The sequence below is a fragment of the Lutra lutra genome, chromosome 7 (assembly GCF_902655055.1).
Source record: "Lutra lutra chromosome 7, mLutLut1.2, whole genome shotgun sequence".
Classification (NCBI taxonomy): domain Eukaryota; kingdom Metazoa; phylum Chordata; class Mammalia; order Carnivora; family Mustelidae; genus Lutra; species Lutra lutra.
The window spans coordinates 106,899,624-106,918,371 of NC_062284.1; the positions used below are offsets into that span (position 1 = coordinate 106,899,624).

An 18,748-nucleotide genomic window follows, 5' to 3' on the forward strand; every position below is an offset into this window, starting at 1 on the left:
CATGGAAACAAATGATAATGAAAACACAGTGGTTCAAAATCTGTAGGACAGAGCAAAGGCAGTCCTGAGAGGAAAATATATAGTGATACAAACCTTTCTCAAGAAACAAGAAAGGTCTCAAATACACAACCTAACCCTACACCTAAAGGAGCTGGAGAAAGAACAACAAAAAAAAGCCTAAACCCAGCAGGAGAAGAGAAATAATAAAGATCAGAGCAGAAATCAATGAAATAGAAACAAAGCAAAACAAAAAAATAGAACAAATCAATGAAACTAGGAGCTGGTTCTTTGAAAGAATTAATAAGATTGATAAACCCCTGGCCAGACTTATCAAAAAGAAAAGAGAAAGGACCCAAATAAATAAAATCATGAATGAAAGAGGAGAGATTACAACCAACACCAAAGAAATACAAACAATTATAAGAACATTAAGAACTGTATGCCAGCAAATTTGACAATCTGGAAGAAATGGATGCATTCCTAGAGACATATAAACTACCACAACTGAACCAGGAAGAAATAGAAAACCTGAACAGATACATAACCAGTAAGGAGATTGAAGCAGTCATCAAAAATCTCCCAAGAAACAAAAGTCCAGGGCCAGACAGCTTCCCAGGGGAATTCTACCAAACATTAAAAGAAGAATTAATTCCTATTCTCCTGAAACTGTTCCAAAAAATAGAAATGGAAGGAAAACTTTCAAACTCATTTTATGAGACCAGCATTACCTTGATCCCAAAACCAGAGAAGGATCCCATCAAAAAAGAGAATTATAGACCAATATCCTTGATGAACACAGATGTGAAAATTCTCACCAAAATACTAGCCAATAGGATCCAACAGTACATTAAAAGGATTATTCACCACGACCAAGTAGGATTTATTCCAGGGCTGCAAGGTTGGTTCAACATCTGCAAATCAATGAATGTGATATAATACATTAATAAAAGAAAGAACAAGAACCATATGATACTCTCAATAGATGCTGAAAAATCATTTGTCAGACTACAGCATCCTTTCCTGATCAAAACTCTTCAAAGTGTAGGGATAGAGGGTACATACCTCGATATCATTTAAAAAAAAAAAAAGAATTACAACCTAAAAGTCCTAATTTCCATCTTCTTACGTGCTTTATCTTCTGCAAGAATTCCTCTTTTTCAAAACCAGATGAATCTTCCAGTTTTTCTTTTGTATTCACAAAAAATTGTCTATGATCAAAGGAAGCCAAACAGATTCATATTAGGGCATATTTTCCATCAAAGCCACAATTATTTATGATACCAGAAACTTACAGCCCCCATCTTCCTATACAACATATTTATTTATATGTTCATTAAAATAAGCAAAAAAATTTACTTTTTTTTTTTAAGATTTTTTTATTATTTTATTTGACAGATAGAGATCACAAGTAGGCAGAGAGGCAGGCAGAGAGAGAGAGAGGAGGAAGCAGGCTCCCTGCCGAGCAGAGAGCCCGATGCGGGGCTTGATTCCAGAACTCTGGGATCATGACCTGAGCCGAAGGCAGAGGCTTTAATCCACTGAACCACCCAGGCGCCCCAAAAATTTACTTTTGATGAAGTAATACATTCTGTCTTTATTAAAAAACAATTATCAGACACTTGTACCCTGCAGGTGTTATAAGTATTAGAGATATTAGTTCAAAGTTGTTACCCTCATGGAAATTACACTCTAGTGAAGTACTGAGAATATAAGCAAGTTACAAAGCAATAATAATTATAAATTTCAGATAGTGTTAAGTGCTTTAAAGAATACAAACTAGAGTGAAGGACAGAGAAATCCTAAGAATCAGAATGCTTTCAGATAGGTGGTCAGGGAGGGCCTCTTGAGATGACTTGTGAAGGACCTGAATGATGAGAAGGGGCCAGATAGGTGAAGATATGAAGAGAGTTTTTCACATAGAAGGTACAGCCAGTGATAATATTCTGAGGCAGGAACAAGTTTTGCGTATTTGACGAGGAGAGGATTATGAGAAGGCTAGAGAGGTAGATAGAGACTAGATCATGTAGGGGCTTGAGGACAAAGTACAAGTTCAGAGAAAACTGGGGGAGGATTTTTTTTTTTTAAGCAGAGGAGAGACATGAACTGATTTCCATCTTGTAAAGATGACTCTGGCTACTTTAGTGGAGAAAGACAACAGTACAGGAAGACAGATGATGCAGAAGGCTACAGCAATGGTCCACAAGGGAAAATCGTAGCTCAGACTAACATTGTAGTGGTGGAGGCAGTAAGAAACAGTTGGATTCAGGATATATTCTGAAGATAAAGGCAACAACACACCTTGGGATTTGGCTGGCATCTGAGTTGGGTTAGGTTAGCTGGTTAGTTGGGTTAAGGGTTAGGTAGTGAGGAAAACAGGAATGGTGGATGATTCCTAGGTTTTCCCTGGAGTAACTAGGTAAATGGATGGAAGACTGAGGGAAGAGCTGTTTCAGTGAGGTGGGAAATTAAGAGTTCTGTTTAGGACATGTTATGTTTGTGATATCTAACAGATATCCTCCAACTGGAGAGGTCAAATAAGCTGTAGAGTCTATGCATTTGCTCCTCAGTGCTGGGTATATAAATTTGGGAGTTACTGGGATACAGAGGGTATATAAAGCCATAAGACTGGATGTATGGAGGGTGAGAATAGAGAAGGGCCAAGAACTCCAAAATTCAGAGCCAGAAAGAAGAATTAGAACCAATAAAGGGTCCTAAGAAGGAGCAGTGTAGTGAGTGACAAAATGTTTGGGAGGCCACAAGAAGGAAATATTTCAAGGAGGTGGAAGTGTGGGGGGTGTGGGTGGCTCAGTCAGTTAAGCCTCTGCCTTCGGCTCAGGTTATGATCCTGGGGTCCTGGGATCGAGCCCCAAATTGGGCTCCCTGATCAGCAGGAAATCTGCTTCTCCCTCTCCCACTGTACTCTCTTGCTGTCTCTCAAGTAAATAAATAACATCTTAAAAAAAAAAAAAAGAAGAAGAAGAAGAAGGTTTCTACCAAAACCTTTGGTGTGCCAAATTCCATTAAGAATTTAAGAACTTTAAGGAAGAGTCTAGACCATTACAGAGTGGCAGGATGGAAGTCACTGGCAATCATGACATCTGAAATAATTTCAACACTTTTAAGAGAGCGTCTATATTTTTCATAGCCTCCTGCACTGCAAAGGCAAGTATGTACTTTGGGTCACAGATGACGTGTCACTTATAGACAAGATTTAGCTTCCAACCCACTACTTCCTAAGTGCTGAAAACCAGCTGAATGGCAAAGAAAGACCATACCCATTTAGAAAGGTAGGCACTGGATTTGCCTTTATGCTGCCAACACATCATGTTGGACATCAATAATAATGAACAACGTTTAGACTATTGATGCCTCCTGTGGACTTGTGGTTAACTTGGGTTACTCTTAACTGTCCCCATACAGACAGCTGAGTGACTTTTGTTTTTCCTTCAATATTTGGACCTCAAAATATGTAACAAGTTTGCAAATTAAAGATTTCATGGAGGAAAAATTAAAGCTTATAGATAAATACGAAGACGAATTTGTGCAAATTATTTTAGTTTCTTGTATAATTTGCTCTTAAAAGAATATTATAGACTATTACAAAACAATACTGTTTTGACTCTTCGAATCTACCAAGCAAGATTTATGTGCCTTTTCCCACCTCCATAGACAGAGAAAATGAACTAAAGGAGAAAAACAAAATGAATGCAAGAATTTTCTTTTAATTTGCTTGGTAGTAAAGAGGGAAAAGTATAGTTTTATTAATAACCTAAAACTTCAGTCACCAAATTAATCAAGTGTATTTTTCCTCAGGGAGATTCCATATGAATGAAAACTCTTGAAAAGCTGGAATTGAAAAAAAAAATGATGTGCCATTAAAAATTGATCAGTGAGGGGCACCTGGGTGGCTCAGTGGGTTAAAGCCTCTGCTTTCGGCTCAGGTCATGATCCCAGGATCCTGGGATCGAGCCCCACATCGGTTCTTTGCTCAGCGGGGAGCCTGCTTCCTCCTCTCTCTCTGCCTGCTTGTGTTCTCTGTCAAATAAATAAATAAAATCTTAAAAAAAAAATTGATCAGTGAGGGGCAGCTGGGTGGCTCAGTCAGTTGAGTGTCTGCCTTTGGCTCAGGACATGATCAGGTCATGAGTCCTGGGATCGAGCCACATCAGGCGCCCTGCTCAGCAGGAAGTCTGCTTCTCCTTCTCCCTCTGCTGCTCCCCTGCTTATGCTCTCTCTCTCGAATAAATAAAATCTTAAAAAAAATGGATCAACAAATCTTCATTTCTTTCTTAAATATATTTAAAACAAATTAGCTAACATGAAGACTGCTTATAAATAAAACTTCATCAGTGTAGCAAGGTTTTCAATCATAACTCTTAGAAATAAGAGCTAGTCTGGGCGCCTGGGTGGCTCAGTGGGTTAAGGCCTCTGCCTTCGGCTCAGGTCATGGTCCCAGGGTCCTGGGATCGAGGCCCGCATCGGGCTCTCTGCTTGGCGGGGTGCCTGCTTCCTCCTCTCTCTCTGACTGCCTCTCTGCCTACTTGTGATCTCTCTGTCAAATAAATAAATAAAATCTTTAAAAAAAAAAAAAAGAAATAAGAGCTAGTCTGTATCTTCCTCCATGATTATTTGCTAGTTTTTCTTTAAAATATGTATGAACTAAAACGATTGAATCACTTTCAGAGAATGAGATTTTTTTTATTCTTAGTTTTAATTGTAGTATTGAGCTTTTATACTTATAAATCTGGTACTGAGTATAAGGATTATTGCTTATTTTATGGCTAGATGTTGGTAAAACAGCATTTTTTGTGCCATTGCTATTTTAGAAGATATAATTTTAATTACAATACATGTGAACCTAGTAGGAATAAGCCATATTATAATTAGATTCCACATGGGATCCATGTACTTGCCTTTGGGGAATCTACCCAAGTCCAAAATCTGTCTTTTAAACCATCAGGAGAACCCAGGGGTAGGCCTGGAAGGCACATTTATACTGTAAGACCCCACCTTCCTCGTCAGAGCTGGGCCAAACACCTTCTGAGGAGAAATCTGGCCATTCTCCTGGGAGAAGTCTGCAGGTCCATCTCCAAAGACAGATCGACCTGTGACAGGTCAACTCAGAGGGTTTGGAATGGCCATGCTGAGCCATAGGCTCACCAATGACAGGACACTGCATGTAGGTAAAAACAGAATAAAACATGGAAGCAGAGACTACGCACATTGGGGTGAACAAATTTCCTCAAGTTCATGGTCCCAGTCCCATGGGTCAAAGTTTTTGCCCTGAAAATTCCTTGTATTTTCTCAGTAAGCTCAGTAAGTTCCCCCTCAACTAAGAACAACTGTCATAGCCAGGGTAGGTGAGTCTTACAGGAGGTCCCTCCAATGCCTTCCCCTGGGAGCATATTTGTTTGTAGGGAGTTAGGAACTGAAGTGAGAATAATTCATTCCAAAGAGTCCCTGCCTTTTCCCTAATGACTGCCTCATCCCCCTTTTTTTTTCTCATATTCATCTGAAAGACTGGTTAATTTCCACATGAAGAGGTGGTTTTACAAAGCTATCACAAATTTCAGTAAATTAAGAGAATATAGTTTTCATCTAATACAAAAGAATTTAAAAAAAAGAAAGAAAGAAATGCTTCGCTAAAAAACAAAGTATCAAACTTACATTTTATCCTCCAGTATCTTACAGGATTTCTTCATTTCCTCGAGCTCTTGTTCCCAATGTCTTACTGATTCTTGTAGTTGTGCTATCTCTAAATTGTGATCACTAAGAACCTATTGAAAATTCAATAAAATGATGGCACTCAATTTTTACCAAATGATTCATGACAGTGTTTGATTCACTAAATACTCATGAAACACCCATTCAACTTTTACACTGGGGGTATCCTTCAGCTCAAATAAAAAACAATTATTAAAATAGTTTCTTCATAAAACAAACCTGGGCAGAAATAATCCTGAAATCATCAGGAAAAAAAACAACATTTTGGAGAGAGCCCAACCAAATATAGCAGTGAGAATGTGAAAATTATAAAAACAACTTTCAAAATAATGAATTCATTTTGACTACCTTTTAAAAAAAATCCAAACAAATCTCCATTTTCATAATCATCGTCAAAATATTCTACGATATTAGAATGAGGATTACAAAAAAAGTAAAAACAAATTACTTTGAGAAATATGCTTATACTGAAGAGAATCTTTCCTAATATTTAATCAGTATTTCAGAAATGCTACAGTTGGGTACTGTGATAAAATGTCAGCATGATTTAAAAGGATGAAGTATGAACAGAGAAAATTCATAATGAAACATATTTTTACAATGCAGTTTTGGAATAAAGAAAAGAGAAGGCAAGGGCACATGGGTAGCTCAGTCAGTTAAGCATCTAACTCTTGATCTCAGCTCAAGCACTGATCTCAGGGTGGGGAGTTCAAGCCCTGTGTTGGCCTCCACGGCCAGTGTGGAGCCTACTCCAAAAAAAAAAAAAAAAAGGAAAAGGAAAAAGGGGAGGCAAACATCTGTAGAGCCTTGGTCTGCATTTCAGCTATGGAGGAGAATGGAGGGGAGAAAGAGCTGATCAGACAAGTTCCCCTGCTCCCCAATGTGGAGTGTCCACAGGCGGATTGGGTAATGCCATCTAACCCTGACCATCAGTGTGGACTCAGAGAAACACCTGTGGGGAGCTCAGAGGGGCTCCCATTCTTACCAGGTGAGACAGGTGGCCGAAAGCTCCCCACCAGCTGTTTCTTCCTCTAACGTATCCATATGCCTCCACTACTGGGTCATAACTAGTTTCAGAGTCGACAAGGGTCTGTCATCCTAGAACTGCCCTCAACATGAGCACAATGTCTAAAGGATTAGGGGCTGTATGCTGAGGGCCCGTGAAGCCCCACATCGGGCCCACCTCGCCCTCAGTCCTCCCTGCCCTGGACATGGGAGCCACCTTGAGAATCACACACGATTGGCCTTTTTTCTGGCAACATCACCTCAGCGTGACTGAGCTACACAGTTGTCAAAACCACGGGCAGCCCATGAAGGTTAACCTGAGATTCCTTGCTGTCTCAATCCAGAGCCAAAATGGGTTTTCTAACCTCAGTGGGTAACAACCCTAACACGCACCCTGACCAAATATAAAACACTCAGCCAACAGCCTTATTGGCAGGACCTCGTTTGAGCTCCAGCCCTTTGAAGTAGACAATGTTATTACCCCATTTTACATGTGAAGAAACTTCAGGTTGGTAGAGTTACAGATTTGAACCCAGGTCTCTGTGATAGTCAAGTTTGTGCTTGAAATGCTGTTCTCCACTGGTAAGGTCGGTCAGGGTAGGCAGGTTAGCTTGTGGGAGGTGGAGAGGACACTGGAGGTGAGTTTATCCTTGTCACCTTCCACCCTTACAGAATGATCCTAGAGATCTTTGGAGTACAGGTTAAGGAATATATACTGTGTCTTCCCAAGCTGGGTAGTTAGAGTTCCTTAAGATTTATGAGGCCCAAACCAGAGACAGGAGCTTGGGCCTGCAGATGAAGTCTATCTAGTGTAACCCCTGCGTTCTTCGAGCCTCGCCTTGCTCATGCTTCTCTATCTACTATTAAAAAACAGTTAAAAATTTTTCAAAGGCAGATATTGGGGAGAAATTTTTATTCTACTTATGTTCTATAAATTGGATATCATGATAGACACACTGTAACTAAGACAATCAGAACCACCCTATAAAAAGTATAATGGAATTAACTGAGTATTCTGATAAGAAGTGTGATGTTTCTGGTAAGAAATGTGATGGCTGCTGCCCCATATAGTTTTACCAGTAGCTCTCAGTACAGACAGAATACGCCAAAGACTCATTAATTCAACTCATTGTGATAGAGGATTGGTAGGCGTTTCTGTTTTAGTTAACACAGAAGGGATATGATCATTTACCTCTCCCATTAAATCACCTTCATAAGCTTCCATTTTCTTTAAAATAAGGATAATGGTCATGAAATATTTAGGAGTACTGGCTTTCAACGAATGCTATCAATTTGAAAAAATAGAAGAGCAGAACACAGAAAAATGTTCTAATTCAGACAAATAGTCCCCTTTTCATATCAATGCTTCTGTGGCCAATGTAAATGAAGAGACTAAACGGTTTTATTATCATGCATGCAGAAGTGAGGAATTTGCCTGTGGTTATTCATTTGGGGATGTACAATAAAGCAATTTCACAGAGATGTGACATATGGTTCTGTATGTATTTGGTCAGTTCTGAGTGCATTTTAAAAAATTCATTTTTAGGATGCCTGGGTGGCTCAGTCAGTTAAGTGTCTGCCTTCAGCTCAGTTCATGATCCCAGGGTCCTGGGATGGAGTCCTACATCAGGCTTCCTGCTCAGCGGGGAGTCTGCTTCTGCCTCTGTCTTTGCCCCTCACCCCAGTTGTCCTCTCTCTTCTCTCTCAAATAAATAAATAAAATCTTTTTGAAAATTCATTTTTAAAATATTTTGGTCCGTCAAATGCAATTTGAACCTAAGGCATTCCAAACTTCCTTCCTCGGACCATATCCCTGAAGAAGAAAGCACAGTTGCATTACAACACTTTAAATAAAATGTCAGAAAATGTTAACATGTCAAAACATCCTCTTGGAATGGCGTAAAGATGAGTTAAAATTAACTCCCTTAAAAAAAGTACCTGCTATTGGTTATATTTAACACAGTGTCCATCTAGGTGCCCTGGACAAGCTTGAAAAAAACATTGCTTATTATTTCTTACCACTGTGCTGGTTGCAACTCTTTCTTTCATTTTTGACTCTTGAAGTTTTAATGTATCCAATTCTTTCTTCTTTTTATAAGTCTCCACTCTCTTAAATTCACAGGATTTTCTGTATCTCTCAATCTGTAGTGATAAACATGATAAACCAATCAAAACACTTGAGAACAAAGTTTAGGGAATGTTTTCATTTTGTTTATCTAATTCAGACTCAGTCTAAGTATACCATTGTTTGTCAGTCAACAATAGAAACACACCCCATCTCCCCCAAAAGGGTTTGCTTGTTTTGCAACATCACAGGAAAATAGTGAACTATAAGGAATAAACTATAATTATAAATGTTGAAACAGTAAATTCATAAGAGCAATAAAACAATGATCATTAATAGCAAATTCTAAAAGCAAAGTGCTTTTAATAGCAATCTACTAGTAAAACATCATAGCAATGGCCACCAGATTTACAGTGTGCTAATAAGATCAGGAAAATCAAAGAAAAAAATGATGAATGATCTGGAAATCTAAATCCCCCCTCCTTTTTTTAATGGGAAAGAAAAGCAGACTAAAAACAGAGTAAAAATCACTGAAGACTGGGCAGCTCACAGTCTTGGACAACTTCTTACCATTCTACCAAGATCAAATATATTGTGATTACTTGTCAGACCCAAATCAAACATATCAATGCATTTGTCTGGTAAAATGATCAAGAACAAGGTAACTGAATGAGTAATAAAGCCTGAGAAAGCATATTCAACTTTGTACCCAAGAGTTATGAAAGCATACATTTGGGTGGCTTGCTATCAAAGCCATTGCACCCAAAGTGTCTTAAGAATGAACATGATCATGGCCAATTAGCTCAACACCAGGGCACTGTTGCATAGGAATGGAATTTGGGGATTAACACATTTTGTTGAAAATCAGAATTCTGTGTTCATTCTTCAGCCAAAGACTTCTCCCAAGGTCTTGTGGTCATAGACATCGTATTGGCAAATTGTTTTGTATTAGGGGAGAGCTTACAAATTTGAAGACTCAGATAGCTGTAATAGAGATTTCCTTTCTCATAGGAAGTAAAGGAAATTAACAGGCTGTTACCCCAGCCTATCACGTGCCTTCAGGGAACATCGGTGGGCGCTACCCAGGTTGTGAGCCCTAGCCAATTTTCCTGCATGACAGTCATGCCCATGACCATCTCAGAGAGGACAGCAGCAGGGACCCAGCTGCAGTTCTCATCATGAGCTAGGCTGCCACACATGGGGAAGAAGGAAGTCTGCTGGGAACACCTCCCATGCAGACAGCCCTGCCTCTCCTGGGGTAACAGAAGCACAGCAAAGAGGAACCATCACAAGCCACTCTGATGGTGAATTTTAATTAACATAGCCTAGCAGACACCAAGATGTGGTAGTCATTCCCATCCACTTTCCCCAAATTGCTAGTCTCAAAATAGTCTTTCCTGTTGCAGCTCTTGGCTCTGCCTATGCCTTCTGCAGGTTGCTCTGTTCCAGTGCATTTAGTCAGAGCTGAAAGCTTGGCAGGGCAGAACTCCCTGGTCTTGTCCATAGAGACATGGCCTCAGAATGGTCAGAGGCAACGAGATACCACGAACACAAGGTCCTTGTCACTGTAAGGCTGCCTATGAGCAAGGGGCCACCCCAGTGTTACAAATCCCATCACTCATATTCTTTCCCATGACCGGAGATGCTAGGACACGACCAGTGTGTACCCTAAGGGGCTCCAGCCTGCTTGTGTCTCTGACCTATTCCCATCCCACTGTTCATAGGATGGAACACTTGTTAGCCTTGAGAATTTCCTGCCCGAGATTCTATACAATTCTGTTTTTTTATTTTTTTAATGAATCATGCCACTTACCTCTTCATTCAATTTTTGTTTTCTTTTCAAAAATTCCTCCTTCTCTTTTTCCAATTGTTCCTCTATTTGTTTGAGATGTTGTTTTTGCAATTCAATTTCTTTTCTCTTCAAGTGTATTTGGGTGTAGGTCTCATTGATGTAAACAGTCGTAGAGGCTTTTCCTTCCATCGTGTGGTTGAGTGTCAACACTAACTCTTCATGCTTCTTCGCCAGCAACACTTGCTCTTTACTAGGAGAGAAGGATGGCTCATGGAATGTAAAGTATGGTTTTTAGGAAAGGAATTTAAAGTCTGTTTGCGGTGATGAACACCATAAAGAGGGAAATTGTAAGAAATACTTACTTCAGAGGGTTTTGTGATCTCTTAAACTTGGTTGAGAAGGAAACACAAGACAAATGTCATTCTTGCAACCGTTCACTGCTGCAAAAGTTTATGTGGTCCTGCCTCACCCACCCAGCCCATTCCTGGTAGTAACTATGGGATGTATTGGTCTAAAGTATGCAAGGATTCAAAAACAGTTTCAAGCAGGTGAATGGAATGTGACCAAACAAATGGATTGATAGGTTGCATTGCTCTAACCACCTTATCCTGAAACACGCAATCGATCCATCCCTGCCAGTGCCCTGCAGGGAGGGCCCAGGAGAGGGCTAGCCCTCCTCTGGTGAACAAGAGTCAAGGGAGGAGTGTGTAGAATCTGTCTTCACTGTTCAGAAGATGCTTGAAACCTAACCTGAACTCTCTTATCCTCTCCCAGCTGCAGCCAAATCTGAGCTCAAGACAAGACATTAATTTCACCTCTCTGTTGCTAGCCACATCCATCTGAGGAAGAGAAACATCTACCCAGGGCTAACAGTGCAAGATGGGAAGGACAGACAACTGGCACCATTTCTAGATTTTTCCGTTTTTAAAAGCTTCTACAACATTAAGACCTTTTCCCTTTCTCTAAAGACTTCAGTTGTTCAGGGGGATTGTGTGCGAAGCCTCAGGAAAATGGAAACAGGTTGTTGGTTAAGTTTATTTTCTAGAAGTCAGCTCTACCACGGAAATGCAGTTAAAAAGCCCATCCTAGAGAGGCTGGGTAATGGGTGCCTTGTGGGTCCTAGAGAGGAAGCCTTCTAAGAATGAGTCAACCTAAGGATTGAGCAGCTTCAGTGCAACTAAGCAAAACAAGTTAAAAAACAAAACAAAACCCACAAAACAAAAAAACCTGACTAGGTGTATTGAGATGGGTTGAGAAGAGAGAACTCAGACACTGAACACAGGACCTAAGGAAAACCTATGCAAAGAACTTGCCTTTTCGGGGGGACTGTCCAGGAGAGGACCACCTGTCAGAGAGTGTTGGCATCTTGGTGGAAAGTTTTCTTTGAAAAATGGATGCAATGACATTGTAGCTGGGTGACAGTAGCTCATCAAGCAACCCACCTTATGCCTGGCATTCACCTTTCCATAAAGATTTCTCTAGAACAGGGACTCTCCCAAGTGTGGTCAGGACCAACAGCGTTAGTATCACCTGGCAACCCGTGAGAAATGCACATTCTTACTCCCACCTCCTACACCTACTCAATTGGAAATTTGGGGTGCCAGGGAAAGTTCTAGTAGTTTGGGTTTTAAGAAGCACTCCAAGTGATTCTGATGCATCCTCAAGTTTGAGAATCGCTGGTCTGTACAGGGGTGCTGGTGCTGGCCAGCCTGGATATTATCTTCCTTTTATCAGTTAGGAATCGAAAGCTAGTTCACCTAGCTGTCTCTGGTGATTGTGGCTAGTGAATCCACATTGTGAATCCCTACGAGGGCTTAGAGTTCTCAAGCTTAGGTGATCACAAACTTTCTTTTTTAAGGAGCATCCCCCAGAACAGGTGTTCTGAGGCCCTAACTGGGGAAAGGCATCCCTGGGCCTCAAGGTCTTCACCTAATTCCTGATACGTTGAAAGCACGGGCACCCAGAAACCTCCTGATCACTTCAGCTTCCCAAGATTTCTTTCTTTCATGTGGGCTCTTTCAACATTTCTTCCTCTGACAAACTGACATTCTGATATCTATGCGTTAGCCTTACAGAATTGCACACAATGCAAGTTCTTCTTAAGGTTTTGTTGGTTTTCCTTTCAGAATATGTCTCTTCCTCTGTGAGCTGCATAAATTCAAACTTGCAATCCTCATTTTACAGGTGGAGGAAAGGAGGCCCATGGGGTAAAGTCCTGGTGACACAGCTCAGGAATAAAGGAAAGAAACTAAGAAGAGTCAGAATCTGAGCTACAGGCGGTTATATATATCATCTCATTCAATTACGGATAAAGTCTGTAATTAATTCTCTGCTGGGAACCAAACCCATCCTCAGATCTCCAGCAGTTTACTGCTAAATATCTTTAAGAAACTAAACTAGCTACAATGTATCTGGTTTGATACTGTATTTACAAAAGACACCCAGCCAGATCTCTTGCTTTAGTGGCTGAGGTTTGTAAACTTAACTTTAATAAAGTGGAAACCAAAACCACTGTGTGCCTCTCCCTTTGGAGGGGGCATGTGATTCACACACAGTAGGAGCTGCTGAGAAGCTGGTTGGCCTCTGAAACTTTACAGGTCTTCGGACTGCAGGGATTGAAGATTTTTTGCTCTCCTCCCAGCTCTGTGTGGCCATCACACCCCCCTCACCAGCCAGGGTCATCTGCTCCAGGTGATATCTACCTCCTACTTGGCCCGCACCAGCTCAGACCAGAGGACAGGCCCCTTAAGACAATTTTCAGACTCCAGCCACAGATCCCAACTCCTGCCAGTACTGAATTAAAAAATAAAAAAATACATACCCTAAAGCATCATTAATTCTTTTCAGATCAAGTATTCTCATCTTCAGAGACTGTATGTCATCACCCATCCTTTTAATGTCCGTCTTTATTTGATTTATCTCAAAAAGATTTAATCTGCGTGCATCTCTGACACATTCTTAAAAGGAAGCAGAAAATTTGAGAAATGGCACACTTGATACTGAATTTCCAAATCATGAAAAAAGATAGGTCTTTCTTTGAAATACTCTTTTAACTATGTCCCTGTAGCAGGGGCCTCTTACCCCTTTGGGCAGCCTCAATCTCACTGATCAATTCTTTGCCCTACTTCGGTTGCTGCTGTGGGGACCAGGTTTTGATGGGCTCTCAATGATGTCCCACTGGTGTGGCCTGGCAGCGCGTCATTCCTGCTTATTCTTCCCACTTCTCACCTGCTGTCCAGGACCTCCTCAAGGGTCCCCTCTGCCACAGGGCTTCTTTAAACATGCACACCAGTGTACGTGTAACCCAAAGTGTGGGAGGCGGGCAAACAGTGGACCCATGAGGGACAGGAGAAGATGGAACAGTGTGTCTTGGAGCGTGTTCCCGTACTTAGGGACTTGCTTTCAGCGGCAGTCAGCACCCTGTTACACCCCATATCTGCGCTCCCTCCTCCTGTTTTGGTCTCCTTATGCTGCCCACCTCCCCCTTGGGTTGTGCTCCCAAATAATAGTGCAAAAGCCCCCGCTCTGTTTTCTGGGGAACTCGGCGTGTTAAAGAACTAACTATTCCTCAACAAATAACACATCAGTGTAATCACGCAAGCCTGCAAAGGTCTACCTCAGTGCACGATAGATAAAGTATTTTTTCATACTGATATTTAGAAGGTACTGACTACCCATTTCTACACCAAAAATTCTCTAGATACGAGCTGGTAGTGCCACCTGACAGAGCTAAGTGATTTCTCCAAGGCTACTTGTTAAGTTCGTTGTTGTAGCTGCACTTCCCAACTTTGATGTCTCAAATATGCATATTATCACCTGGGGATATTATTGAAATACAGATCCTTTGCAAGAATTTATTTATCTATTTTAGAGAGAGAGTACTGAGTGTGCATGAGCGAGGGGAGGAGCAGAGGGGAGGGAGCAGCAGACTCACATGGAGCCCCACATGGGGCTCAAACCCAGGACCCCGAGATCATGAACTGAGCTGAAACCAAGAGTTAGATGCTTAACCGACCGAGCCACCCAGGCGCCCCAAAATACAAAATACAATTCTGATATATAGTTCTGATATAGTAGAATCTAGAGATCTGCATTTTATAAAAAGCCTTTAGATGCTGCTAATGCTGCTGAATTCAAGAATCACACTTTGAGTAGCAAAGTTTTTTAACACAAGACCAGTTAAATTTATGTGGTTAGGTATTCAGTAGGTATCAAGACCGCTTTAGCTAGTATGCTAGTACGCGCTTTTCCTTCTAAATATTTTTCCTGATGAGAAAATTAAGCCAAAGAGTCTTAATTCTGCCTTCAGCACAGATTCTTCTAAGTCTTCTTTTTTTTTTTTCCTGTATATAGTGTTTATTTTATTTTCCCTGGCACACCACACTAACACCATGCATCTTGTTTTATAACTATCATTCCATGTCTAATTGGGAGATAGAAATCTTATAAATTGAACAGGGAAATTTTAACATAGAGAATTAGTAAGCCTGAGACGACTAGAGTAATGAGGGATTGGATAGTAAGAGAGAAAAGAGAACTCTAAGGGATTCAAGGCTGAGAAGAGTTTGAGGAAACAGCCCCTCCAGCCCTGAGATCCAGGCCTCATTGGAGAGGGCTGTGGCTCACAGGATGGCAAATAAATTCAGGAGATGCTGAGCTAGCAGAACTTATGGAAATCTGCCTTCTGGAAGAATCAAGGGGTCCTGTCCACAGGGAGTTGCCACACTTCAGATCTCACTGCAAGGCCATCTGAAGAGTGCTAGGAAAGCTGCTCACAGTGGTGCCTCACTGGTAGCAATCCACCATGAAGCTGCCCCAGGGGGCCTGGAGGAAGTTGCTGGTTAAGGTGTGGGGGGAGGTAGGAAGTCCTGGAGGAAGTTGCCCTGGGGTGGGGAATGGAGGAACCTGCCTTGGTGGGGGGTGGAGGGTGGAGGAAAGCTGCCAGGCTCTATGGGATCCTGACAAGCAGCAGCTGTGTGCACCGCAAGCACTGGCCAAGCTGAGCACCCTGGGGCCAGAAGGAGACCCCCTTTTCCCTCTAGTACCCTTCCAGTGCCCTCTCTTGACAAAGCTCGACATGGTGCTGGCTGGTAAAGGGGGTAATGGCGGGCCCAGCTCTCCTAACAGGCAAGGAAGGTAGATTTGGAGCTGCAAGGCAATAAATGGACAAGTGGAACATCGACCTAAAAAGTGATTTGCTGGGAGCCTGGGTGGCTCAGTGGGTTAAGCCGCTGCCTTCAGCTCAGGTCATGATCTCAGGGTCCTGGGATCGAGTCCCGCATCGGGCTCTCTGCTCAGCAGGGAGCCTGCTTCCCTCTCTCACTCTCTCTCTCTCTCTCTGCCTGCCTCTCTGTCTACTTGTGATCTCTCTCTCTCTCTGTCAAATAAATAAATAAATAAAAATCTTAAAAAAAAAAAAGTGATTTGCTGTTGTTGCTTTTGTTTGTTTTTAATTTAGACCCCTGGGTGGAGGAGGGGGAGGTTAAATGGCAGTAACCTTCAGTAAGTGTCCTTCACCAAGTGAGGACACTTGGGAGTTGTTCTCCATTGAGCAAGGGAGGCAGCCCTTTCTATTCTTCACCGTGACTGCTCCCTGAATGTGGGATGCACCTGAGGAGACAAGGGACCAAGGGCAGTGTCAAGCTTTTGTAGGCTTTCCTGTAGAGGACCTGAGCTGTGAGCCTCAGCCAACACTCCTGACAGCAGGGGAAATGAAACTGAACTCTTACCCTACACCAAATACTAAATGTAATCAGAAACAAATCAAAAACCTAAATGCCAGAGCTAAAACTATAAAACTCTTAGAAGAAAACATAGGAGGAAATCTTAAAGACACTGGATTTAGCAATGATTTCTTGGATAGGACACCAAAAGCACAGGCAATAAAAGAAAATATAGATAAAATGGACTACATCAAAATTTAAAACTTTGGGGGGTGCATGGGTGGTTCAGTCGGTTAAGTGTCTGCTCAGGTCATGTTCTCGGGGTCCTGGGATTGAGCCTCACTTCGGGCTTTCTGCTCAGCAGGGAGGTCTGTTTCTCCCTCTCCCTCTCAAATGAATAAACATCTTTTTAGAAATTTGAAACTTTTGTGCATTGATAGTCAATATCAGGTGAAAAGACAAACCATGGAATGGGTCAAAATATTTGCAAATCATCTGATAGAGGGTTAACATTAGAGTCCATGAGGAAGAATTCCCACAACTTAATAACAACCAAACAACCTACTTAAAAGATAAACAAAGGACCTGAACAGGTATTTCTCCAAAGAAGATAAGCCGATTACCAAATAAGCACATGACAAAATGCTCAATATCACTAGTCATTAGGGAAATACAAAACAAAACCATGATACCAATTCACACCCAATTCACACCCATTGGTATGGCTGTATCTAAAAGAACAAAAGGAACAGAAAAGAACAAAGGTTGACAAGAATGTGAAGAAATTGGGATCCTTGGGCATCATGGTGGGAATGTAAATTACTGCAGACACCAGGGAAAACAGCATGGCAGTTTCTCAGCACTTAAAGTAAAAAACCCATATGACCATATGATCCAGCAATTTCCTTCTGTATATATGCCCAAAAGGATGGGAAGCTGGGACTCAAACATATATTTGCATCACCATGTTTATAACAGCTTTGTTCACAATAGTTGAAAGGTGGAAACAACCCAATCTGTCAGTGGATGAAGAGATACACCAAAAACCATATACACATACAATGGGATATTGTTCAGCCTTAAAATGAAGGAAAATTCTGACATATGCTATAACATGGAGGAATCTTGAAGACCTGCCAAGTGAAATTAGCCAGTCACAAAAGGGTAAGTATCACATGATACCTCATTTATATGAGGCACCTATAGTTCTGAAACTTATAGAGAGAAAGTAGAATAATGGTTTAGGTGAGTCAAGCTGCCTAATTTAATTGAATAAATACCAATTTGGAATGGGCTGATCTATACATTGTTAGTCTATCTAGATACTAAATTACATAAATTCAAGTTTATATATATAATTTCCACTTAAAATGTAAGGGTAAATTATCGTGGATCTCTGTTTGTGTTGTGCACTCTTTCTAGCTATATTTTGACATGACCTAACTATTAAATGTGTCTTCCTACAAGTAGTAGGCTCTATTTTCTTGTAAGATAAACTAAATTTCTAAGGTTGATAACCTTAAAAGTACCTTCCAATTCTCGGCCAATGCTAGTAGGAAGAGTTTCCAGTAAAAAGTATAGTCTGCTGAGTTCCATGCTTTCAATTTCCAGGAGATCGATTGTGGCTTTTCTCATTTCTTCCTGAAAATTTGAATTACATATTAAAAAGTTAAGGCATTAAACTAATAAAATTGATTTCCTAAGCAATGCCCTATTATAAATATTTTTAGAGATCAAGCTTTGATTTCTGTTCAACACCTTCTGCTCGTATTTTTATTTGGAATAGAAAGTGTGAAAAATCACTCTTCTATAATCAGTTTTTAAGATAAGACATCTTCTAATCTCTGCTGATTTTCCTCTCAGAAATTATCTTTTCTTCTGTTTCTTGTATGCAATTTCAACTTAAAAGGAGAGACTCCCAAAAAAAAGGGGTAATGCTGAGGAAAAAAGCTGATTAATTAAAAGATGGAAGATACCTATAAAAATATGTTTAGGTATAAAAAGAACAATATTTTTAAATACATAACCATAAATCCAAACAAATAGTCTGGTGGGGATTTTTATGTTTTGTTTTTTTGGTGAGGCTTATTTTAAATAAGGAAAACCATCCAAAAATCTGTTCATGGAAAAAAAATAGGTACATGGGGCGCCTGGGTGGCTCAGTGGGTTAAAGCCTCTGCCTTTAGCTCGGGTCATGATCCTAGGGTCCTGGGATCAAGCCCCCAAATTGGGCTCTCTGCTCAGCGGGGAGCCTTCTTCCCCGCTATTCCCCCTCCGCCCCCCGCCTGCCTCTCTACCTACTTGTGATCTCTGTCTGTCAAATAAATAAATAAATAAATCTTTAAAAAAAATAGGTAAATCATCTCTTAAATAATTGGTTGTGATGGCTATAGTTCTTTTTTGACCTGCGAAAATGCCATTATATTTTACGACTCATAAAAAGCAGATTACTGCATTGTATATATAACATGATCACTTTTCTATTAAAAAGATTTCAAT

The 18,748-nt window shown here is 40.8% G+C and overlaps 1 protein-coding gene across 4 annotated transcripts in view; it reads right to left on the bottom strand.

Annotated features, from left to right (window-relative positions):
• CCDC175 (coiled-coil domain containing 175) overlaps positions 1–18,748 on the bottom strand; it is a 67,515-nt gene that overhangs the window by 45,184 nt on the left and 3,583 nt on the right. For 3 of the 4 annotated variants that reach the window (XR_007128549.1, XM_047736098.1, XM_047736096.1), the window contains exons 3-8: positions 17,779–17,890; positions 13,408–13,543; positions 10,608–10,836; positions 8,749–8,871; positions 5,668–5,777; positions 1,127–1,208 (exon numbers count right to left, since the gene is read on the bottom strand). Coding sequence is in view for 3 of the 4 variants with exons in the window: in XM_047736098.1 (XP_047592054.1) it covers positions 1,127–1,208; positions 5,668–5,777; positions 8,749–8,871; positions 10,608–10,836; positions 13,408–13,543; positions 17,779–17,890 (792 nt within the window). In the remaining variant the exon portion in view is untranslated. The remainder of the gene's footprint in view (positions 1–1,126; positions 1,209–5,667; positions 5,778–8,748; positions 8,872–10,607; positions 10,837–13,407; positions 13,544–17,778; positions 17,891–18,748) is intronic. The other variant, XM_047736097.1, reaches the window with a different exon arrangement.